The sequence below is a fragment of the Saimiri boliviensis genome, chromosome 9 (assembly GCF_048565385.1).
Source record: "Saimiri boliviensis isolate mSaiBol1 chromosome 9, mSaiBol1.pri, whole genome shotgun sequence".
NCBI classification, from domain to species: domain Eukaryota; kingdom Metazoa; phylum Chordata; class Mammalia; order Primates; family Cebidae; genus Saimiri; species Saimiri boliviensis.
Window position 1 is genome coordinate 51443713 of NC_133457.1, and position 25471 is coordinate 51469183.

The 25471-nt window shown below is 50.9% G+C and overlaps 1 protein-coding gene across 6 annotated transcripts in view; it reads right to left on the bottom strand.

Annotated features, from left to right (window-relative positions):
- The window catches only part of ESYT3 (extended synaptotagmin 3), a 52054-nt gene that overhangs the window by 19901 nt on the left and 6682 nt on the right, over positions 1–25471 (bottom strand). For all 6 annotated transcript variants that reach the window (XR_012519235.1, XM_003930970.4, XM_010341603.3 and 3 more), the window contains exons 2-8: positions 13325–13366; positions 10592–10726; positions 7985–8061; positions 6379–6445; positions 5600–5689; positions 4989–5044; positions 2308–2428 (exon numbers count right to left, since the gene is read on the bottom strand). Coding sequence is in view for 5 of the 6 variants with exons in the window: in XM_003930970.4 (XP_003931019.1) it covers positions 2308–2428; positions 4989–5044; positions 5600–5689; positions 6379–6445; positions 7985–8061; positions 10592–10726; positions 13325–13366 (588 nt within the window). In the remaining variant the exon portion in view is untranslated. The remainder of the gene's footprint in view (positions 1–2307; positions 2429–4988; positions 5045–5599; positions 5690–6378; positions 6446–7984; positions 8062–10591; positions 10727–13324; positions 13367–25471) is intronic.

The following is a 25471-nucleotide window of genomic DNA, read 5'->3' on the forward strand; positions in this document are numbered from 1 at the left end:
TCCTTGCACTCCTAAACACCCCAGCACTGAGCCTCATCTCCACCACACTCTGGGCTATGCTACAGGAAAGACTTAAATGGATAGATGTTTAAAAGGAAAGGAATATGACTCTGTTAACAAAGACAGGGGCACAAGAATTAGGATAGGTGTAGTTCATGTGCTTTGAGATGTATCTCCTTCCTAGAATTTTTTTTTAATATCAGTAAACACACATGCATTTACTCTTTACCCAGAAATCTCATTTCTAGGAATCTATTCCAAGGGCATACTAGCAAAAATCTAAAAAGACATGCATGCAAGGCTATTCATTACGCTACTATTTGTAATAGCAAAAGACCCAACACAACATAATGGTCCATCAATAGTTACTGTGTCGAATAAAACTTCAATACATTCCCATAGTGAAGTACTTTGCAGCTCTTAAAAAGAACATGGAAGATCTCTAATCTACACTGTCACGGTGTGATCCGCATCACATACTCGGTGTTAAAAGCATACTGAGGGCCAGATGCAGTGCTCATGCCTGTAGTCCCAGCACTTTGGGAGGCCGGGGTGGGCGGATCACCTGAGGTCAGGAGTTCTAGACCAGCCTCACCAACATGGTGAAACCTGGTCGCTACTAAAAATACAAAAATTAGCCAGGCTCGGTGGCGCATGCCTGTCGTCCCAGCTACTCAGGATGCTGAGGCTGGAGAATCGCTTGAACCCGGGAGGCCGAGGTTGCAGTGAGCCAAGTTTGCGCCACTGCACTCCAGCCTGGGCAACAGCAAGACTTCATCTCAAAAAAACCAACAAAAACACGCTGGGGGAAACTGTACTATGCTGCCATCTATCAAAGAAAGGGAGAATTTGAATATAAGCAAATATGTATTTGTTCATATTGAGTAACAAAGGTTGGGTGTGGTGGCTCATGCTTGTAATCCCAGCACTTTGAGAGGCTGAGGTGGGCGGATCACTTGAGCCCAGGAGTTTGAGATCAGCCTGGCCAACATGGCAAAACCCTGTATCTATAAAAAAAAAATACAAAAATTAGCCAGGTGTGGTGGTGCACACCTGTAGTCTCAGCTACTCAGAAGGCTGAGGTGGGAGGACTGCTTGAGCCCAAGAGGTGGAGGCTGCAGTGAGCTGTGATTGTGCCACTGCGTTCCAGCTTACCTAGGCAACAGAGCAAGACCCCATCAACCAATCAATAAAATGGAAGGATAAACCATTACTTATAAATGAAGGGTGGGGAGGAGGTGGAGGGAACAAGGTATAGAATCCAGACTTCTTAAAATGTAATTTGGTTTTTAATTGGACTTTGGAAATGTACAACTACTTTACATTAACTGTAAAAGGAAGTTAAGGTAAAAAAAAAAAAACAACCCTAAAAATGGAGAAGAGAATGAAACAAGTCAACGTAATATTCAGGGCCAGTTGTGACACACACACAGAGAAACTATGCCAAGCAGGTTTAAAACGCAGTAAATTTGACAGTATCAAATTTACAGTATCCCAAGTGGGATACAACCCAAGAAAAAAACGTCTTTAGTAATGACGACGTGGGTGATGGTGTCTATCCCATTACTCTGGGACTGTCAAGCACTGGTGTGAGGTAAAGCCACTGCACCGCATGTGAAGGCTGAGAGGATATTTGTGCTGCCTCCCAGCAGGCTTGTGTCCTCCTGGGCCTTGCCTGTGTGGCGCAGGTGTGAGGCGCAGCATGCATCAGGCCGAGTGTGAGAAGGCGATGCCTCCCACCTGGTGCTGATGGTAAAAATGGGCACTTTCCCCTTTCCTGAGGCCCTGACTCCCAGCCCCAAGGGGCTCAGGCCCACACACACCAAGGGCACTTTTCTTTAGGGAGACCACACGGTTATCCTCAGGGGCCTCCTGAGATGAGCTGAGGATGCCAGGGACAGTGGGGCTTAGCACTCAAGGAAGCCATGTCCTGGCTCAATTAAGACTTCTCCTTCCCAGTAGACCCAAATATTCTTCCCAGAAGCAAACTGACGGAGTCAGGGGAGCCTTGCCTCCCTGAAGGGAGGATAGGAGCTTCCAAGTTTCATGGGGCTGACTGACCCCAAAAGTCTCCAACAGAAGCCACACAGGAGGACCAGGAGCCCAGAAAGAATGCCACCCTGGGCTCTGCTCCTTCTTAGATGGGTGATTTTGGGCAAGTCATTCAACCTTCCTGAGCTTCAGTCTCCTCCCTAAAAAAGTGGGGATGCTGTGCCCTTAGTGGGCAGAAATAAGGATTACCATCTGAGAATGCATGTGAGGTGTCAGCACCCCCCAGCTGCTCTGTGGCTGGTACTGGGTACTCACGCAGGGCAGAGGGAAGCGCAGGTTGGTCAGGTCCAGCCCCTTCTTCACAGGCACAGTCACACGGTTGGGCAGCACCAGGTGGGCAGCAATGAGGTCCTCCAGCAGGCTGTCTGACACCTCACTGGACACAGGCAGGACCAGCTGTGGAGGGGTGGCACCGCCTCCCCATGCCACCTGCCACTCCATGCCTAGCAGGAACCAGGAGCCCAGCTTGGCAGGATGGGCCCCACCTGGAGAATTGCTACCGGCTTACCTGGGTAGCAGTGGGAGTGCCTATACATCGTGACAGCCCCTGACATTGTGTCTCAATAGCAGGCCTCCCACCTACACATCCCCAACTCCCTCTGCTTCCAGGCTGTTTTGTTCTTGGAGGTCACACAGCACAGTGGCTAAGAGCAAGGCTGAAGCCTGTGTTAGAATCTCAGCTCCACCACCCACTAGCTGTATGGCCTTGGCAAGTCTCTAACCTCTCTGGACCTCAGCATCCTCACCTCTAACCTGGGGCTAATAATGGGTACTCCTGGGGTTGTTGTGGGGCTGGGGGCATCTGGGTAAGGTGCTGAGAGCAGCATCTAGTCCACAGTAAGTGCCATGAGAGCCCTCCTCCTTGGCATCACTCATGTTCTCTTTGTTCACTGCCTGACTCCACTTCCTGGTACTGGGGGACAGGGATTGTGCCTGAAACAGGGCTGGCATGGTTGTAAATGCCAGTAAATACTTTTTGAATAAAAGAACACATGCCTGATTCTCTGTCCAGAGTGGGTGAGATCCATGCAGATGTCAGTGAGTGAGTCAGCGGGCCTCTCCTGAGCCTGGCGAGCCAGCGGGTGCCAGCCCTTGCCAGTCTCAAGTGTCCCTTCCTCCTGGGGAGGTGTGTCCAGTGGGGCTGGTGCCCTTCTCTTCTCCTTTAAGGGGCCTGGGGCTCTGTGAGCAGCCTTCACTTGCCCCCAGATGGTGAGATCTCCAGGACCACCTCCTCCTCACTGACCTCTGCTGTGACAGTGCCCCTTCCATGCCTATGTTTGTGACCATGGTCAGGGGAAGTCACATAGGCTTCTCACCACCCACTTGGTTTGGGGAGGGATGGAGTAAGAAAGAAAGGAGGACACTCCTATGTCCACACCCTATGTGCTGCCTCCACATACCTGAGTGTCCTCCCAGGGACCCAAGACAGAGCATCCAGGCTCCCCTTTTACTGAGGAAGAGCCCGGAGAGGTGAACCCACTTCCCACAGTCACCCAGCTGCTAAGTGACAGAGCCAGGAGCTGGCTGCCTCTGGTTCAAGAGCCACACAGCCTCCCCTCGGACCACACACCTCAGCAGATCAGAGCCACTTGCCCCCTGCACCAGGACAGGTACCTGAACGTCATCCCAATGTTCGGCAAAGCACTTCTTGCCCACTCCGCGGGTGTGTGTGTGTGTATGTGATGTGTGGCATATGTGTGTGGTGGGTGGGTGTATGTGTGTTTGTGTTATGGTGTGGATGTGTGGTGTGTATGTGGTGTGTGTGTGTGATGTGTGTAGTGTGGGGGGGTGTGGTGTGTATCTGGTATGTAGTGTGTGTGGATGTGTGTGTGTGGTATGTGTCTGAGATGTGTGTAGTGTGTATATGTGGTGTGTGGTGTGGTGTGGTGTGTTCAGTGTGTGTGGTGGGGGTGTGTGTGGGGGGTGTATGTGTGTGTTTGTGATGTGTGATGGGGGTGTGTGTGGTGTGTAGTGTGTATGTGGTGTGGTGTGTATGTGGTGTGTGGTGTATATATGTGGTGTGGATGTGTATATGTGGTGTGTGTGGATGTGTGGTGTGTGTGTGGTATGTAGGTAGTGTGTGGGCGTGGTATGTGGTGTATGTGATGTGTGATGTGTGTGTTCTGTGTGTGAGGGGGATGTGTGGTGTGTGTGGATGTGTGTGTGAGATGTGTGGTGTGTGTACTGTGTGGTGTGTGTGGTATGTGGTGTGCGGTGTGTGTGTGGTGTGTGGTGTGTGGTGGGGGTGTGTGTGTGTGTGTTTGGTGGGGGTGTGTGGGGTGTGTGGGGATGTGTGTATATGTGGTGTATGTGATGTGTCTGTGTGGTGTGTGTGTACGTGGTGTGTAGTGTGTACATGGTGTGTGATGTGTGTTATGTGTGGTGTGTGGTGTGTGCATGTGGTGTGTGGTGTGTAGTGATGGAGTGTGTGTGGTGTGTGTATGTAGTGCATGTGGGGTGTGTGGTGTGTGTATGTGGTGTGTGGTGTGTGTGTGGCATATGTGGTGTGTGGTGTGTGTATGGGGTGTATGTGGGGTGTGTGTGTGGTGTGTGAGTGTGTGGTGTGTGGTGTGTGTGGTGTGTAGTGATTGTGTGTGGGTGGTGCATGTGGGGTGTGTGTGTGGTGTGTGGGTGTGTGGTGTGTGGTGTGTAGTGATGGGTGTGTGTGGTGTGTGTGTGTTCCTGTGTGTGTGTGTATGTGGTGTATGTGGTATAGTGTGTGGTGTGTATGGGGGGGTACTGGGCACAGTGCCCACCCACAGAAGCCACACAACACTGTTAGCCTCCCACTGTCACTCCAAACAGACCAATGCTTCCCCCTCTGCAGAGAGTGCCAGGAGGGAAGGCACTGCCATTACACGGCTCCTGTCACTGGCTGCAGAGCCCTAGAGGCCTCCAAACTTAGGATCTCCCACGAGGCTCTCCCAGGCACCTACTTGATTCCCGGCGCATCCAGCAGGTTGGTCAGGCCTGTCCAGTTGATCTGCAGGTGCTTCAGGGGCAGAGGGAGGCTATTAGGCTGGAAAGGTCTGGGAGGCCAGGGCTGAGAACCCCCTGCCAAGAGACTCACACCCACGTGAATGGAGAACCCAGCCTGCCAGGATGGGAGTTGGGGGGGAAGCAGGCCAAGCACCCTTTGCCAGGGTGCCAGGCAGGAGAGGCCACCTCCCAGCCCAGCTCAGGCATCTAGCAGTATTGAGGGCCCAGGCCTAGCTCAGGATGGGGCCGGGCCACATCTGCTTCCCACAGGAGCGGGATCATCCTCATGGCCACAGGCTGGCCTGGACTTTGAAAGCTCTGGGTTTGAGCCTCAGCTCCACTTCAGACCATCTGTGTGACCCTCTCTGAGCTTAGCTGCCTCATCTTGGGGAGGGCAGAGTCTAGCTCAAGCTGCCTTAAGGATTAAATGAGATAGGGAATGTGACTGCCCAGGTCTCAGTGGGCTTGGACAATGTCCATTCTTGGACTCAAACCCAGTGTCTAGGGCCCAGCAGACCAGTGCCTGCTCCTAGGGAGCAGCAGGCTTACCGTGGTCTCTGGGACTCACCGGTTTCTGAAGGAAGAACACAGTCACGGCTCCCACGAAGGGCTTGTCCACTAGTAGGGGCTCCAGGATGACCCGCAGGGTGCCCTGCAACTGGATGGGCACAGAGGGCCCGTGAGGGGCTCGGGCCTCCTTTCTCCCCATGCTTGCTGGGCTCAGCTGAGCCATCTACTGCCTCATTTCATGCCCATGCCGCCCCACGTCAGGACCACCTGTCCCGGGCCGCCTGCTCTCACAGCAGGAGCCACACTTAATGTACTGAGGCATGGACACAGCTGCCACCCCTTGACAGCTACCAAGGGTCCCCGAGCAGGCCCCACTGCCTTCCACTGGTGTGCTGGCCTGGGAGACCTATAGCCTTTGCCAAGCTTTGGGCTGGCCCAGCCAGCAGGGACCCAGGAATGATCTCCAGGCCCAAATCAGCTTTCTACTCCGGCTGAGAGTTATTTTCACCTCCTGGGTCCATCTCAGTCTCTAAGCAGTGGCTTTCTACCGCTCTCTCTGTGAACACCACCTCTCCCAGGCAGCCAAAGCCTCCCCCAACCCCTTTGCAGTCACCGATCAGGCTGGGGGGTCTCTAGAGGACAGCAGTGGGTTGGTGAAACCAGCCACCACTTCCTGGCCGTATGACCTCAGGCCTGCAGCTCCTCTGTAGTCACCAGCCTCTGTGTTTAGTGTCACCACTACCTTCTGCCACCTACTCTGGCAGGAGCCGGCTTCCCCCTTCCCTGATCCCCATCCTGGGGGCTGGAACAGAGGCAGCCCTGCCAGGCTCCACCCACCTGGATCCCGTTCACACCAGCCTGAATCTTCTGCAGCTCCACGCTGATCTCACAGTCTCCGACGTAGCTGAAATGAGGGGTGGAGATGGAAGGTAGGGAGGATGGGTAGGTCCACTTGCTCAGAGAGGTTGGAAAACTTGCCCAGTATCACACAGCCTGAGGCCAGCAGCCAGTTGCCAACCCTGAGCTCTATGCACTGGGCACATGGCCTAGTAGCCTCAGCCTTTCTCAGCTCTGCCCAGACCCTGACCCAAGCCCAGACCCCAGGAGGCAGCCCCCTTGGGCCCCTGCATTCAGGTATCCCAGGCATATCTCCATCTCTGACCATGAGAGCAGTGACTCTGGGCACCCCCCTCACCCATGACACCCCAAAGGTGAAAAGGAGGGGCTCTTGGTAAACACACTGTCCACCTCTCCACCACTGCCATCCCCCTGCCCCATTCTGCCCAGGTGTCTTTCATGGGGACACAGAAGCAGCCCCCACTGCTTACATCCAGCCACTGTTCCTGGTGCTGCTGGGGCTGGTGGAAGTGGGTAAAGATAACAAGGCTCAGGCTTCAGCACAGAAGCCCAAGTCCACCTAGTGGCTCTCGCCAGGTGATGGGCACAGCGGGCCCAGAATAGGTGCCCTCAAGGGTAAAGATCAGCAGATCCTGGGAAAGCACTGAAGGAGACTCACGGGAGGGAGAGGGCAGCCAGCAGACATATGCAGGGCCTGGGCAGAGGGGCTGGATGTCACAAGTCACGCAAAGGCCAAGTGCTTCTTGAAAGGGCAGGAGTGAGCAGGACAGGAGAGACGGGGACCCCAGGGACTGCCTGGGCAGCTGGGTAGGCCACACAACCTCTATGTGCCGAGTATTCCTACGAGGATCTCGTGGCAGAGCCCCGGGGGCTGGGAGCACCCAACAGCCTGTCACCATCTCCACACACTTGGGACAGCCCCCACATGGGGATTGGTGGCCCTAAGAACTGGCTCCTATCTTCCCAACATGCTCTCAGTGCCAGCCTCTAGGTTAAGGAAGGAGTGAGACACTGGAAAGGAACGGCAACACTCAGATCCTCAGGCGTTGGTCCTTTGTCTTTTAAAGCAATTCAAATCTTCCGACTCCAGGATGACTTCCTGGATTGAATCTCCCTTCTTCCTGACTCATGCTCACTATGAACCTCATTTCAAAGAGCTGTCCTTGCCCAACCCCCTGAACTAGTCACTTACATGTCTTTGCATTCTCTGTTTTCCTGGGGTGCCACAGAACCCAGGTCTCCAGCTGACCTCTCACAGCCTGTGTTGGAAGCTCCCTGGGCCTCACCATGAGTCCTCACATCTTCTTGTCACACCTGCTCCCACTAGACACATCCTCTCTGAGGCAGCTGGTCTGACCTTCCAAGTGACCCAGCCCCAGCTTCCAAGAAAGCTCTGCTGCCTGGGCCTTGGAACCCAGAGTGTGCCAAGGGACGGGAGAGGCTGGGGCGGGGGGGTCCTGTGAGGGGTTCCACATCCCAAGTCAGAGTGTATATATGCTACTCCATCTTCAAACTGGCTGTTCCCAAAGAGCATCCCCTGCACCCCCTGAAGCCCATACCCGGCCCCATAGGTGGCAGGGCTCACCATATCTGCAGGTCCACCGTCACACGTCTTCGGTTGCACTTGTTAGTGTGTGCCTTGACACCGTTGACCCTGGGGCACTGGAAGAAATGCCAAAAGGGCTAGGTCACAGGCTTCTTGCAGCAGGGGACAGCTGCCAGCCCTTTGCCTGGCACTGGGTTTTGCCAGCACCAAGCATGACCACCACACTTCCAGGATAAGGCACAGACACGTAAATCTCTCCTGCAGCCCTGAGACTTCCCTCCCTAGAAAGTGTCCCCTCCTCTCTCTCCCTTCCTGCCGCTACTCACACAGCCACACAGAGCGGCCCTGCGGCCAGGGCCATTGTTCATGTCCCATAGCAAACTTTACAAGTGGGTCCTTTCCCTTTACAGGAAACTGGAGCTTAGAGAAGTCAAGTCACTGGCACCACAGCACAGGTGGCACTGGGCACAGGCATGGGGACTGGAGGAAGCTGGCCATACTCATGGGTGTGAATGAACACTTGTGGCAGCTGGAAAAAAAAATTGTTTTTAATGTTTATGGGTATGTGAAGAAAGGGGGTGTGCTGAGTGCACTGGGTCCTGGTCAAGCCCAGGAGGGTGGGGTGAGTCCTCTGTGACCCCACGAAGGAGAGGAGGGGATATGTGGGGAAAGGGAGAGCAGAAGGGAGGAGGGAGGGACCAGGACATGAAGAGCGCTGGATGCCGGGATCGAGAGGCAGGTGTTTCTCCCGCAGGGCTGGGACATGTGGTGGGCCAGCAGCTTCCCCGCAGGGTCTCCTGAAGTGGCAGACACCGTTTCTTAGGATTGCCTGCCAGCACTCTACATCCCGTAGACCAACAGTCCCCAGCTTTTTTGGCACCAGAGTCCAGTTTCTTGGAAGACACTTTTTCCACAAACGGGGGGTGGTTGGGGGGAAATGGTTTTGGGAAGAAACTGTTCCACCTCAGAACATCAGGCATTAGATTCTCATAAGGAGCACACAGCCTAGATCCCTCACATGCGCAGTTCACAATAAGATTTGTGCTCCCGTGAGAATCTAATGCCACTGCTGATCTGGCACGAGATGGAGCTTAGGCAGCAATGCTCGCCCCAGCTGCGGGCCTCGTGCTGTGCAGCCTGGTACTGAGAGTTGGGGACCCCTGCCATAGGCACAACCACCAGAGGTCAGCCTGGCTGAGCAGGCTCCGCTGTGCACACAGCACTCTGCAAGCCTCTTGGCTCTTAGCCTGCTGAATTCTTCAAAAGCCAACAGAGACATCACCTCTTCCTGGAAGTCTTCCCTGACTCCCACAGCCCCTCCACCCCTCCATTTCTGAACTCGCATTCCTCTGCCGTCATGCACGCATACACTGCCATGTTGTCATCCACCGGTCGATGTGTCCCTCCCACAGGAAGGGGTGCAGCCACACCCGACTCCATGATGCCCAGCACATAGCACATGCTCAGTAACTCACAGGTGAATGAAACAAGGAAAGAACGCACGAACCAACAGATGCTGGCACAAGCCAGTTTGAGTGGCAGAAACCCCAATCTCCAGGGCACAGGCCTGCCTAATGCACCCCTGCGCCAGGGCTAGCCAGGCAGGGCTGCCAGAGAGCTCTCAGCAGGCTGGACTGTACTCGGACACCTGCTCGTCCCCAGTGCCTCTCACTTACTGGGTCACAGTGGTCTCTACCTGGGGGATATATTCTGGATGATCAAAAGACTCAAGTCACTGGGGGCACTTTGAGGCAGGAGGAGTAGGGCACCAAGGCTGAAATGGGAAGCCCAGTCTAGAACAGGGACCATGGTGTTAGGTGTGCCAATACAAATTTCATTGGCCACAGACCATTTCATACTAGGACACCTACTGATCTTCACAGAACTAGCATGGACTCGTCACACTGACTGACACACCAGCCAATTCGTAGAAAATATAAAGCGCTTGGCAGCACTGACTATCCAAAGTATGAGCATGTGTTCACCAGCACCGAGGTTAGCGACTAATTTCCATCTTTCTATCTGGCTACCAGCATGGCACGTCTTCCAAATTTTGCTTAAGAAAAGTGGAAATGGCTGGGTGCAGTGGCTCAGGCCTGTAATCCCAGCACTTTTGGAGGCTGAGGCGGGCCGATCATGAGGTCAGGAGATCGAGACCATCCTGGCCAACATGATGAAACCTCATCTCTACTAAAATACAAAAAAAAAAGCCAGGCATGGTGGTGCATGCCTGTAGTCCTAGCTGCTTAGGAGGCTGAGGCAGGAGAATCACTTGAGCCCGGGAGGCAGAAGTTGCACTGAGCTGAGATCACGCCGCTGCACTCCAGCCTGGTGACAGAGCAAGACTCCATCAAAGAAAGGAAATGAAGGAAAGGAAGGAAGGAAGGAGAAAAGAAAAGTAGAAATATTTCCCGCATTTCCTCTGAGCCAGACTTCCTCGGAACCTGGGGAGATGGTGGTGCAGGGATGGGGGGAAGGGCGTCTACCGAGGCTGACAGGCTGGGAAATGCAGGTAAGGGGAGATATACTCCTGTAAGGTCCAGTGGGATCTTTGCGGTCATATGACTGACCTAAGTGGGAGAAAGATCAGGGACAGAGAAAAGACTGCACAGCCAGCCCTGGCTGACCCTCCCAAGACACACCCACCTTCTGTCCAAAGTAGAGCTTGGTGAAGGTAAAGGTCCTCAGGTGGACGCTCTTCTCCCGGATCTTGGGCTCAAGTTTCTCCCGGAACTTGCTTTCCATGATCATGCTGAGGTAGGGCCAGGTCTGAGAGATGATCTGTGAAGACGGGAAGAGGCCCTTGATAGTCAGGTCTGTACCCCCACTGCAGACCCACAGCTGCATAAGACAAGGTCCTGATTCTCTGCAGCCTGGTCTCACGGTGGGGGTCCCTATGCTGCAGCACTCACCTGCCTGCTGCCCACCCATCTGCTCACCTGTTCATCTGTCTGTCCATCAAACATCCGATAACTACAGCTGTGGTTCCCACTGTCATGCAGGCAGCAGGACCCCAAGATTTGGTGCTATTTTGCAGAGCACCATGAACTACTAATTCACTACACTGAATATTACGGAGCCCTTTAGTTCTGTGCAAAAACATGATCTCATTCTACATTGTGGTTTTAAAAAAAAAAGTAGCAGATGCCAGAGGTTTAAGAAAAAAATTACAGAAGAGAAATTGTTTCCTATGGATTTAATTTCTAGCAATCAGAAAAGGCAGCCTTTGCCCCATTTCTGCAGCAGAATGACTCACTGTGCTGGTCTGGGAACTAAGCGCAGGACCTGGGGAGAAGGAAGGTGGCGGAGAGGAGGGAGGAGGGTGGAAATCAGGGGATGGGGGAGGGCCGGCCAGCAGATACGCTCTGTTTGGGGCAAGGCTTCTCCGTCATCTTTCTTTTTTTTGAGATAGAATTTCGCTCTTGTCGCCCACGCTAGACTGCAGTGGCATGATCTCGGCTCACTGCAACCTCCGCCCTCCTAGGTTCAAGCGATTCTCCTGGCTCAGCCTCCCAAGCAGCTGGGATTACAGGCGCCTGACACCACATCCGGTTCATTTCGTTGTTGTTGTATTTTTAGTAGAGATGGGGTTTCAACATTTGCCCAGGGGTCTTGAACTCCTGGCTGCAAGTGATCTGCCCGCCTTGGCTTCCCAAAGTGCTGGAATTACAGGCATGAGCCACTGGGCCCGGCCTCCTTTTTTCTTCTTTGAGACAAGGTCTCACTCTGTCACCCAGGCTGGACTGCAGATAGCTCACTGCAGCCTCGACCTCCCAGGCTTAGGTTATCTCCCACCACAGCCTCCTGGGTGGCTGGGACCACAAGCGTGCACCACCACACCTGGCTATTTTTTAATGTTTTTGTAGAGATGGGTCCTCCTAAATTATGTAAGCCGGTCCCAAACTCTGGGGCTGTTTCTCTCTTCTTTCCTATGGGCTTGAGCTTCAGTTTAAAGATTCATGTCCTTCCTCTGTGCGCCCTTCCAAAGCCATCACTGGAGAAGACTGAAGGCTGCGAGACTTTAGGGCGCATTGTTCCCATCTCGCAAAGCCGCTCCAAGCCCCAGGTTCTTCTTTCTCGGGTCAGGTCTCACCTTCCTGTCTTGCTGGTTTGTCACTGGCCAAGTGCCTCCCGTGTATAAAGCTCGTTAGGCCACACTCTGTGCCCTAGTATGTGGTTTATCTACACAACTGTCCCTGTCCCCCCATCCAAGATGAAGGTGGGAGCCTCATATCCCAACAGTCTTCTATCTCCAGTGCCATGTGGAGGCCTCTGTGTGTTTCTGAAAGAAAGACGTAACACAGGCAGAGCTCTGTGAACCAGCTAACACAGTGCAGGAGGAACACACAAGGTTTGCCCCAGAGGCACTGGGTCCTGCACAAATCCTCGGAAATCCAGTTGCTCCTCTTAAAGCGGCAACCCGCTTCTTCCAGATTTACCCAGAGGCTGAGAACATTCTCTGTTCTCTTTTGTTACTGTTGTTTTTGGGATGGAGCCTTGCTACATTGCCCAGGCTGGCCTTGAACTCTTGGGCTGAAGCAATCTCTTGCCTCGGTCTCCCAAGGAGTTGGGATCACAGATGTGAGCTACTAGGCCCAGCCAGGGAATGCTTTCTGATGCACTCAGCAATGACACTTCTGGTAATATGAAAATACCAATCTTGGATCAACATCCATCAGGAAGTCCTTTCTTATACCTAAGTCATCCCTGCTATGGGCTAAGCCTCCTCAAAAGACAAGGTTTGTATTAGAAAAATTCCTCAGTCAGGAGACTTCAGGTGGGGACTGCCATGGAGCCCTCATGGTTAGGGACAGGTCTGGGCAGATCAGGGAGGGGCAGGTCTCTGGTTCCTCCTCTGTGAAGTTGGGATTCCTGCTGGGGAGGACTCGACCAGGGGTCATCATCCAACAGGGGCCTCCTGGGGACATATGGCAGCAGACTCCAAAGGGAGTTCCCAGGGGTGACCTAACAGCAATTACACTAATGATGTCAGTGGATCGAGCCAGGGTGAGGACCCTAATTATTCCTATTTTACGGATAAGGAAACCAGCTCAGAGGCATTAGGCAATCTGCCCAAGACTGCGCAGCAATGGTGTTGGATCTAGGCAGGAAACCAGGCTATGTCCAGGAGCTGTTGTCTAATCAATGTCTCCCTCTCCCTAGGAAAGTGCAGCTCCTGGCCTGGTGGGCCAGTGGGAATTGTACTTTTTTGTTGTCGTTAACAAAAGAAAGCCATTCTGGTGACAGAAGAGGGAAGGGGAGCATCCCTACCCCCATCAGGCAAGGGAACTGCCTGCCGCGAGGCCCCCATCAGGCTGCTGGGGTGACAGACGCGGGGAGGGGGAGGCTGGCTGGGTCTGGCCGTGCCAGCGGCCTTACCTTGTTGGCCCACTCGACCCGCTCCACGTCCGGGAAGTGGATCTAGGAAAGAAGCCCCGAGGGGAGTTAGACTTGAAGCCGTACACCCCCTGGGCACCAAGCCAGCCGGCCTGGCGGGTTCCCCATTCCACCCCTGCGCGCCTGACCCTTCCTCCCACTGCTTCCACGTGGGTCACCAGCGCGCTCTCCGCACCCAGTCGGTGCCTAGCCCTGGCAACTCAGAACCAGTCTTGCCCTCAAACAGCGCACCATCTGGTGGGGCAGGCGGCAAATAAACAGGCAACGAGCCAACGAGCTGGCACCGATTCCGCAGTATAGCCCAGCTCTGAGGCGCGCAGCGCGTGCGTGGGCGTTCCTGAGCCTGCGGTGGTGGGCAGCACAGGCCTCCAGGCCTGGAGGCCCAGGTGGGAGAGGACAGAGAAGGCAGGAGGAAAGGGAGGGCTGGAAACTGCCTGTTTGTACACGCAAGTAAATCCCCACTCTTGGGGAAGCACAGGGCCCAACCTGGACGCCCCAGGATAATACTCGGGGTACTCCTTACAAATCCCATCCCCTTATTCGTTTCAATGACACAATATGCAGTCTCTAGAAAAATTAGAAAACGTAAAAATGAGCTAAGCCAAAAGAAAAAAGTTCTAGAGATTTCTACCACCCAGTGATAAGCACTTAGCTTGATGTTTTCATGGACAACTAAGGAACGAGGTGCTATGGGGCGCTCCTCCCACCTCTGCCCACCTGGGCTCCCAGAAGCCCCTCCCAAGCCTCCTCCCTTCCCCTTAGGCCCTTCCTATAGTCACGGTAGCTTCCAGCTACGGGGTCACAATTCCTAGCCACTCCAGCTCCACTTGCTGGGGGAACCCCAGTGCAGGAGGCGGGAACAGTGGAAGGCCGGAACAGTGGAAGGCGGGTGGAGTAGCGGCAGGACGGTCCTGTTGGCTGACATGGGCGTGACATAATTCTGAGAGTGCTTAGCCCCTCCAGGAGTCTCAGCCTCTGCCTCTGTCTGCTGAGCTTCTCATTTCCGCAAGGGGTTTCTTACAGAGGAGTAGGTGTGCACACTACAGGGTACCTGCACAAAACACCGATCACCAAAATGGCAGCCACAGCCATCACCATGGCTATGCCCCAAGTCCCCTGAGCAAGGCGCTGGCTTGGGGTCAGATTCAGAGTGGGCCTGGGACCACCCACGGTGGGGAAAGGTGCTGCCCTCCCTATCCGGAAGCTCAGAAGGGTCATTGTCCTGGGACTGAGTAGACGGGCCCCTGCAGCTCACACCCTTACTGCACACCTACCAAGTGCTAGGTCCTGAGCCAGCTTTGGGGTTGCCCTAAAGACTCACACACATGCCCTGGCCTACAGCACTGGCCCAGGATCACAGCCATTCCCAAAGCAGGGCAAAGAGCAATTCAATTCTCCTACTACAGTTTTGAACAGCCTTGATTGGTCAGAGGAGACCAGTGCTTCTGAGACTCTTGGGATACCATACTATTCTTCCAGCCTCAGTTTCCCTTGCTCTGGGCAGTGGCCTATACTAACTCAGAGGAATCGATATTTCCAGGTAAGTAAGAGATAACACAGCCTGGTTCCCAGAGGTGTAGCTGGCAAAGGAGATCGATGGGGGAAGGAATTGTGGGGAGAGTGGGCAGAAGCTCAGATCAGCCCATCCAGCTCAGTGTGGGTGATGCCACCTGCTCAGCACACATTCTCTGCAGCCACCCTGGGTCAGGTCCTAGCTGGAAACCAGGCAAATGGAAGGCAAGACCCTTCCATTGCTTCCTATTACACTGCTCAGTAAATAAAGGAAAAACTCCTACACATGGGCCTAGAGAGGGGACCCAGCTCAAGTGAGGGAAGGGGGAACAGCGGAAGGTGGGTGGAATAATGGAGGGACTGTCCCATTGGCTGACATGGCCTCGTTGCCCACTCCCACTGGGCCCTTTCAATCCAACCACCTTTACCTTTTCTGTTCCTACCGAAGGCCTGCATGTGCCATTCTGTGTATCCAAAACAGTCTTTCCTACTCACTCATTCATCACTATCTTAGACTTCACTTGCAGGAAGCCTCTCTGGGTCTCCCAAGTTGGGGATAAGAGAGGCACCTGCTAGTTCTCTACTGCAGCATTTAATACACTCTACTAGAGCTGCCTGGTCTTACTGCCTACCTCCCAACACTGGAAGCTCTAGGACGACTGACTGAGCCTCACCCCCAGTAAAGCCTATTTCTAACATATAAAGGCCTCAATAAATACTTGTGGAATGAATGAATGAAGCACGGTTCTTGCCCTCACGGAACTCGCAGGCCGGCGATTAACAGATCACTCTGGTACAGGGTCAGTGCTAAGGTGGGAAGAGGGGGCATCTCAGAGAAGCCTGCTGGCCTCACCAGTAGCTGTCCTTCTTCCAGCCCCGGCATCACAATGCCCACCCCACACCCCTGGCCCAGGTGGTTTTGTGACTTCAGGAGCTGAGTAATTCTGATCTCTGGACCCTGAAAGGTGATCCTGCTTGGTGGGTCCAACCCCATCCACCCCTGGGAGTTGGTCAGATGAAGATTCCTCAGCCGCCTCATGCCACTGAATCAGAGTATGTCAGGGTGGGGCTCGCCAACTTACTTTTCTCAAGCTCCTGGTATGATGCTGGAGTTCAGTCAGGGTTGGGAATCAATAACCAGCCCACCCCTTGCCTCAGGGTGACCCATATGCATCTTGAAAATGTAGGAAGCAAGGCCGGGAGCTGTGGCTCATGCCTATAATCCCAGCACTTTGGGAGGCCGAGGCAGGTAGATCACTTAAGCCCTGGAGTTTGAGACCAGCCTGATCAACATGGCAAAACTCCATCTCTACTAAAAAATACAAACATTAGCCAGGCATGGTGGCTCGTGCCTGTAATCCAAGCTACTTAGGAGGCTGAGGCAGAAGAATCACTTGAACCCCGGAGGCAGGGGTTGTAGTGAGTTGAGATCACACCACTGCACTGCAGCCTGGCATATAGAGCGAGTCTCCACTTCAAAAAACCACCAAAAAACAAAAAACAAAAACAAAACAAAGAAAAATAAAGTGTAGGCAGCAACAGAATGAGCAAGACCCACACTGGTTAAGCTGTCCTGGTCTCTCCCAATTACCCATGCCTGCATATGAAGCTCCTCACCAACAGCCTTCTTCATTGATGAGTCTGACCCCGCTGAAGACAGCAAAGATTCAGTCCAAGAAAGTAAGAGGCCGCAAGTCCCCTACCCTGCCTAGGGACCTGAAGGTCAGCCTGACTCTCAGCAGCTGCCTTCACTCCCAGTGAGCCGAGGTGCAGGAGCCAGACCACATGCCTGTGACTGCCCCCCAAGTCAGTTTGGAGCAGGCGATGAAGTCACAGGGACCGATCCTTAAGGAGCAACAACTCATCCTCAGTGCTCTGCCATTTTGACATCAACAGATCGATCTACTTTTCCATTATAACTGGCCTTTTTTTGGAACTTGAAGAAATCTTGTCCCATCCCACATTCTCAAAGTTACCCTGGATTTTTATCTATTGGCTTTCACCTTTAGGTCTTTAATCTCTCTGGATTTTTTTACATAGGGTGAGGCAAAGATATAATTTTGTCTCCCTCTATACCTTCACTAAAGCAGTTTTCTACCAACACATTAAAAAAAAAATCCATCTTTTTCCTTGACTTGTGAATCTACCACTCAAAAACTAGCTCCTCATACATACTTCGGTGTGTTTCTGGACTTACCATTCAACTCCATCAGTCTGCCTGTTCCAGTACCAGTACCACACTGTTTTCATTACTGTGTTTTTGCCAAATGACCTGGGGTAGGGCGATCCCCACGCCCATTTTTTTTTCTTCTTGTTTCACTTTTGTTACCCAGGCTGGAGTGCAATGGGGCGATCTTGGCTCACTGCAACCTCTGCCTCCCAGGTTCAAGCGATTCTCCAGCCTTAGCCTCTTGAGTAGCTGGGATTATAGGCACCTGCCACCATGCCTGACTAATTTTTTGTATTTTTTGAAGAGACAGGGTTTCCCCATGTTGGCCAGGCTGGTCTCGAACTCCTGACCTCAGGTGATCCTCCCACCTTGGCCTCCCAAAGTGCTGGGATTACTGGCGTGAGCTACTGCACCTGGCCGATGATTTCCCATTTTGCTTTTCTTTTTCACACTGACTTACATAATAGTAGGTATTTATTGTTCTGTATGAATTTTAGAATCAGCTTGTCAATCCACAAAAAAAAAAAAAAAAAAAAAAAAAAATCCTCTTTTTTTTTTTTTGGAGATAGTGTCTTGCACTGTCACCCAGGCTGGAGTGCAGTGGTACAATCTCCGCTCATTGCAACCTCCGCCTCCTGGATTCAAGCAATTCTCCTGCCTCAGCCTCCTGAGTAGCTGGGATTACAGGCACCTGCCACCACACCCAGCTAATTTTTTTGTATTTTTATTAGAGACAGAGTTTCCTTATGTTGGCTAGGCTGGTCTTGAACTCCTGACCTCGTGATCCCCCTTGGCCTCCCAAAGTGCTGGGATTACAGGCATAAGTGCCTGCGCCCAGCCAATTGTTATCAAGTTATAAGTTAACTTGTGGGATAACTGACACTGTTAAATACTGCATGTCAACAGAATTTTCCCTTTATTTATTCACATTTTCTTCTATTCATATTTAGGATCATAAACTTTTCAACTATTTTTTTATAAAAGTCCTGTATATTTTTTGGTTGGATTACTGTGTGGTATTGGCTTCGTTTTCTGAGCAGCTTTGCTGAATTTGTTGATAGTTCTAATTGCTCATGGATTCTCCCAGAATGCTTCCTTTTTCTTTGATCTAGCTCTGGTGCTCTTTTATATTTTTAGAGTTGAACTTTATGAGTTTGGGGTATATCATTATTTTTCATTTTTCTTGTTTTGTAATAAATGAATTCAAAGGTATAAATTCCTCTAGTTTTGGACAATATTTTTGTAGCTATTCTGCTCTCAATTTTTTTCTATTGCCGTTATAACTTCCTCTTTAAATGAGTTTTTAAAATAGTCATGTTTTAAAATATCTAGACATGCAGGATTTCAATAGCTATTTCTGTTGTTTTCTAATAATTTCATTTCTTTGTGGCCTGAACAGTCTGTAGGATTGTCAATTCATTGGAATATGTTGACAATACCTTGTGGCCTAGTGTCTGATTAATTTCCATGACTAGTCCATGTGTGATCAGGTTATTAATCACATCCTCCTAATCTGCTTTACCCTTGCTTCGTCTTTGCTGCTTCATTTATCATTTTCAGAAAGGGATGTGTTAAGAGTTTCCAAGCCCAACTGTTGATTTATCTACTTCCTCATGTCAGTTGTTGATTTATATCTTGTTTATATTAATACATATATGTCTGTGATTATCACAATTATTATTTGAGACAAAGTCTCACTATGTCACCCAAGCTGGAGTGCAGTGGTGTGATCTTGGCTCACTGCAGCCTTGACCTCCCAGGCTCAAGCAATCCTGCCACCTCAGCCTCCAGAGGGCCTAGGACTCCAGGCGTGTACCACCACTCCTAATTTTTGTGATTTTTTGGGTAGAGATGGGGTTAGGTCATGTTGCCCAGGCTGGTCTCAAACTCCTGGGCTCAAGCTACCTGCCTGCCTTGGTCTCCCTAGTAGCTGAAACTACAGGCACATGCTATCATTCCTGGCTAACTTTTTACTTTTTTCATAGAGATGGGGCTTTGCCATGTTGCCCATGTTGGTCTCGAACTCCTGAGCTCAAGCCATTCACCTGCCTCAGTCTACCAAATCAGTGTTGGGATTACAGGTGTGAGCCACCATGTCTAGGCATGTCATTATTGCCCTTCACAAGCAGACAACAACCTTTGTCCAAGTTCCATTTTGTCTAATATGACAATTGCCACCTCAGCTTGCTTGTGTTTCAGACTTGCCCAGTTGTGTATTTTCCATCTTATTCTCAGCATGTCATCTTCTTTGCCCCATTTTACAGATCAGGAAACTAAAGTTCAGAGAGGCTACATAACTCCTCATCACCAGTAGCGGAGTACTAGAACTGAGACCCAAGCCTGGGTCCGTCTGACCACAAAGTCTGCTTTTCCACACCGTCCACTTACCCCTCCTAAGAACACCTCACCCAGCATCATGTACGGTTTTATAGAAACCTCTTTTATACAAAGACTGGGATTTAGCAAGCGACTGCCCTTATGGGGCTTCAGCCCTGATTGGTAGGCCATGCCTTATGACTTACAAAGGGCATTCCATAAACACTTTCATTTGATGCTCCTAATACTCTATAAAGTGAACAGCAAAGATATAATTATTCCCATTTTACAACTGAGGAGAGGCTCAGAGACTAGTTAGTACTTGCCAGGATTACCGATGTGATCAGAACCCAGATCTCACCTGCATATGATTGGAACCCAACCCTCAAATCTTTTTCTCATCCATTTCCTCTCCCCCTCCTCCACCTGAAATGTCAGCATTTGAAGTCCATTCCTGTTTTTCTAAACTATGTCTTGTGCATTTAAGAATTCACCTCTGTAAGCCTCAGCATTCTCATCTGCAAGATGGGTACAATACTGCCACCTTCACAGTTCCTGAGAAGACTCAGCGCATGGATGGTGCTCAGCGTCCTTCCTGGCTCAAAATAAGTGTTCAGGAAGTGGTAACTCTTGCTAGAAGTCATACAGACCTGGGAGGCACAGGCAGTCTGACCCCTTTGACCTCAAGTGTATGCAAGTACAAGGTCACTTGGGTTATGTGTCCAGTTCTGCCCACCCAGAGCCCAGCAAATTCTCTGCTGAGTTTCCTAGTGCCTCTGGCCACCACGGCGATGGGAGAATAGAGAATGAGGAAGATACAACACAGTGCAAGGGCTGCAATGGAAGGAGGAACACAGCTGGTTGGTGTTTCCCTGGCCTCGCTGATTGGCCCAGGGATCTCTGTGGCTCAGATAAAAACGGCCACAGAGAGCTGGGCCCAGTGCCTGCCAGGCAACCGTGCAAAACTCTGCCCAATGGGGGCCCCACACCCAATCAGAGCCTCTGCCTTGTGTCTTTCCTCACTAGGGAAACAAAAGAGAGGGCTGAAAAATAAGATGGGTGGCTCACACTGGACTGAGCCCTAAAATCACTGAGCTTTTGTTGCAGTTCCCCACGAGGCTGGGAGTCTCTGGGGCTCACACCACCTGGCAAAGAGCTCTGCAGTGATTCTCAGACTTGCGTTCAACGATCCCACCTGGAAAGCTTGCTGCAGTACAGCTGCCCGGTCACGGCCCACAGAGATTCTGAATCGGGAGGACTGGGGCAGGGGCTGGAAGCCCGAGTCTTTAACAAGCTCCTGGTGGTTCTGATCTTCGTGGAGGGTATGGAAGAATGAGTGAACAGGGCCTCCTCAGGCCCTGGCAGAAGATGGCTCCTCTGTCTCCAAGGGTTTCTCACTAAGCTCCAAAGTCACCGCCTGGGTTTCTGGCTGTCACTCCTGGGAGAACGCTGCTGTGTCACCAAATTCTTACCAGCAGCCTACAAACCTCAACTCCTTTATAAAGGGAATTCTTTCCCAAAGAGCAAGATGAGGCCAGAGCCAAAAGACAAAAACAAAATATTATGATTTCCCTGGCTCCAGGACTGCTCTGCCCTCTAAAAGGTGAGCCACCCCCACCCCATACCTGCTTTCTGTGGCCAAGCAGGAGGAAGAGGAGGAAGTGTGGTCAGGGACTTAGAGGCACAGGGTTTTGGTCTTAACTCCCTTCAGCCTCAGATTTCTTGTTGATTAGTAAGTCAGGCTGTTAATTCCTGTTCTTCCCAGATCCACAGTCAAGCCAAACAGTGGACATAAATCTACTTCTAAGTGGTTTGGTGCTGGAGACGATTTCAGCACTCTGACAAGCTTCATCCCCATCAAACATGTACCCAGTCCTCACTGATGTATTAAAGGGGGGAACATTTCCCCAAAGCAGGCCTGGAAAATTCCAAAGATGCTGAGGCACATGGTCAAATCAGCAGGATCTCAGATCTGTGCTGTCCTTCCTGCACTACTCGCCAGAGAAGTTTACATAGTTTACAACCCTCCACCCTCCCCGTCTGAGGCCTCCCTAAATGAGCATACCTCTTGATGCTGTTAGTGTACTTGGCCGAAGCATTCCAGGCACAGTGAGCTAATATTTTAACAACAGTGTTTTTAGGCATTGTCAAGGAGTGGTGGTGACGAGGAGAATAGAGGAAAAGGTAAAGCAAACGCATGTCTGAGTAGAATTCCACGCTGAACAGGCCACCAAAGAGGCCCACATGAATACTCCATCTTTAGGTGGTGATGTCTGTGTGTGTGGTTTTTTGTTTCGTTTTCTTTTGTTTTTGAGATGGAGTTTTCCTCTACTGCCCAAGCTGGAGTGCAGTGGCACAATCTCAGCTCACTGCACCTCCACCTCCTGGGGTCAAGCGATTCTCCTGCCTCTGTCTCCTGAGTAGTTGGACAGGTGCGTGCCACCACACCCAGCTAGTTTTTCTGTATTTATAATAGAGATGGGGTTTCACCATATTAACCAGGCTGGTCTCAAATTCCTGACCTCAGGTGATCCACCTGCCTCGGCCTCCCAAAGTCCTGGGGTTACAGGCGTGAGCCACCACACCCAGTAATGTTCTTAAACCCTTTAGGAAAAATGATTCCACCTCAGTGAGGAAATGGAGCCAGAATGGCAGCTGCCTCCCATTGTAGCCGAGGTTTTGGTGGGGTCCACACAGATGTGTCTGGGGTTGGGGTATGAGGCCTTGACAAGAGTTTGGGCCACCAGACCCTCTTGGGAGGTGGAGGGACTAAGGAGCTTCATTTAAAGGGCCTCCCTGTCACTCGGGGAATTCTGCCAACTCCCTTGAACGGGGTGGGGGTAGCAGCTCCTCCCATGGGAGAGCCATGCAGTCACACAGACAGAGAGATGCACAAACACAGGTATGTGAAAACACATGCAGACACACAACTACACAGACACATCTGCAGACTCACACACATGCACAACTACACAGACCAATCTGCAGACTCACACACGCACAACTAAACAGACACATCCGAAGACTCACACACATGCAAAACTACATAGACACATCCGCGGACTCAACACATGCACAACTAGACACATCCGCAGACTCACAACACACGCACAACTACACAGACACGTCCGCAGACTCACGCACACGCACAACTACAGACACATCTGCAGACTCACGCACATGCACGACTACACAGACACATCCACAGACTCACGCACAACTACACAGACACATCCGCAGACTCACGCACATGCACAACTACACAGACACATCCACAGACTCACAACACACACACAACTACACAGACACATCCGCAGACTCACAACATATGCACAACTACAGACACATCCGCAGACTCACAACACATGCACAACTACACAGACACATCCACAGACTCACGCACACGCACTACACAGACACATCCACAGACACACACACGCACAACTAGACACATCCGCAGACTCACACACACGCACAACTACACAGACACATCCGCAGACTCAACACACGCACAACTACACAGACACATCCGCAGACTCACAACAAATGCACAACTACACAGTCACATCCAGACTCACAACACATGCACAAAGACGCACACTGTTTCCTAAAATAAAAGCCTAATGGTTCTTCCCTACTCCAAAGGGCATTCTCACAGACATACACCCTTGCTAACTAACCGCTCAGAGTAGAGGAGACCCACTTATTCTGAGTGTCCTACAGAGATGTCCTACAAAAGCAGGTTGGCTCCTGTCTTCACAAGATAGGCAGCTGCTCTGTGGCTGCCTGTTCAGTGGTTCCTGCCTTACAAGCAAAGTGGTCCTTCAGTTTCACTTTTCTCCAGATGCATAGCCCTTGTCCTTTTTTTCTCTGTTCTTGGGAGGCAAACATTTAACCACTAAAACTACTTTTAAATCTTTCAACCCTTCTGCTTTAAATTACCCGACTCAGGTACTTGAAGGGAAACAATTGCTTTGCCAACTTGAGAATCTGTCTGGCACTGTTCTATAATCCACATGCTACTTAATACACGCAGCCAGCAAACTGGCCCACATCAGCTGGACCCAGCAGAACCGAGCGGATGAAACTTCACTAGTCACAGTGATGAGAACACTGATCACTGAACACTATCACTCTTTGCTAAGGAATAAGGGCTCAAAGCAGAGTGGGGTGGGCCTGAAATGTCCACAGAGTAGTTTTTAAATGGGGACCTAAGTGATGATGGTAAATTCAGAGAGTTCAAAGATCCAGTCAGGGTTGGTAATTCCTAGAAGTTAAAAAACTTGTCTTCTTGCTTATCAAACTAGCAAAAGCCCCAAAAAGAAAATATTCATTGCTGATAAGGCCACAGTGAATGGGCAAAAGTGTCTTTAAAATCTTCATAAGCTTCTAGGAATCCATACTAACTAAACTGAGAAATGTGGACTAAGATTTACACAGTAGGCATTCACTTAGCATTCATTCAGCAGGTTTCTATTGAGTCCTTACTAGGTACTGGGCATTGAGCTAGTAGCTGAAGCTACAAGTATGTACAAGAAACATACCTTATCTTAAAAGAACTTTCAGCTTGGAAGAAAAGTTACCCATAAAAGCAGGTAGGTTAAAAATCAGTATGGGAAGCAGAGTGACGGACACATGCTCAGAGCTCTGTAGGAGCCCAAGGAGAAGATCCTGGGGGTGGAGCCTGAGCTTGGACTTGAAGGATGAGTCACAGAATCTTGATGGGGAGATCAGAGAGAGAAACTATGGACAGAGAGGGGAATCCACCATCTATCTCCGCTAGCCATGTGCCAGGAAAACTTTGAAATAACCAAAATAATCAAGGCTAGGGAAACAATTACATAACTTGGGGTATATTTACATTAAAGATATGATCGTCCTTAGAAGTGTTTTTGGAGAATGTTTGTAATATAATGTTAAGAACATAAAAAATAAGAAAAAGGGTATACATTTTTTAAAAACTGTTCTCATATATTTTCTATGTAAAGTAAGTACACCCAAACATACTGCATCTCTGGGTGGAGGGATTGTAAAATGCTTATCCTAATTTTAACTTTTAGGCCATTTCCAAATATTCTCCAATGAGAATGTTTACTTTTATGACAAGAAAAAACACATTTTTAGAAAGTTTATAACCAATTTTGTTAAAAAGTAAATACAACATGGGCAAAGGAATAGAGTGGGTGATTCTGGGGTCTTGAAACATCCTATAGCCTAGAGAATTTCCCTGGCTTTTTACTGAGTATTTCCAGGGCTCATGACACAGTGGCAAGGGGCTTCTCGGCCACCCTCCCACAGAGACAGGGCTTATGGGACCTGGGCTCGGCAGCCCTCTGTGGCCTGAAGAAATCAAGTCTCTTACGCTTAGTTTGAAATACAGAGGTCCTTTAAAAAAAAAAAAAAAGTTGTTTTGTCCCTTTAATAATTCTCAATGGGGCAGAAAAACATCTTAAATCCTTCTTCAATATTTGCAGTAGAGGAGGAGGAGGAAAAGGAAATCACTGGCCTCAAGCACATGTGAACACTTTTGTGCCACAAGCTCTAGGTTCCCAGAGACTTAGAAATCCCAAGGCCGGGCGCGGTGGCTCAAGCCTGTAATCCCAGCACTTTGGGAGGCCGAGGAGGGTGGATCACGAGGTCGAGAGATCAAGACCATCCTGGTCAACATGGTGAAACCCCGTCTCTACTAAAAATACAAAAAATTAGCTGGGCATGGTGGCACGTGCCTGTAATCCCAGCTACTCGGGAGGCTGAGGCAGGAGAATTGCCTGAATCTAGGAGGCGGAGCTTGCGGTGAGCCGAGATCGCGTCATTGCACTCCAGCCTGGGTAACAAGAGTGAAACTCCGTCTTAAAAAAAAACAAACAAAAAAAAAAAGAAATCCCTGAACTCTGCTGGCAGGAGTGGGAGGGGGAGGAGCAAGGCAGATCAGGTCTCACTCAGCTGCTGCTCCTAGAGGCAGCTGTGTTGCTACCCTCCCAGGTCTTTAGCGGAGCAGCTCATACCTTCCAGAGCCCCCTCCTCAAAGTCACCAGAGACATTCCCACAGAAGTGCCAGCTCCGCCTGCTATCAAGCAGCTGGGCCAGGAGCCAGTGGAAGCTGGTGACCATCTCTCCCCAGCTTCCTGCCC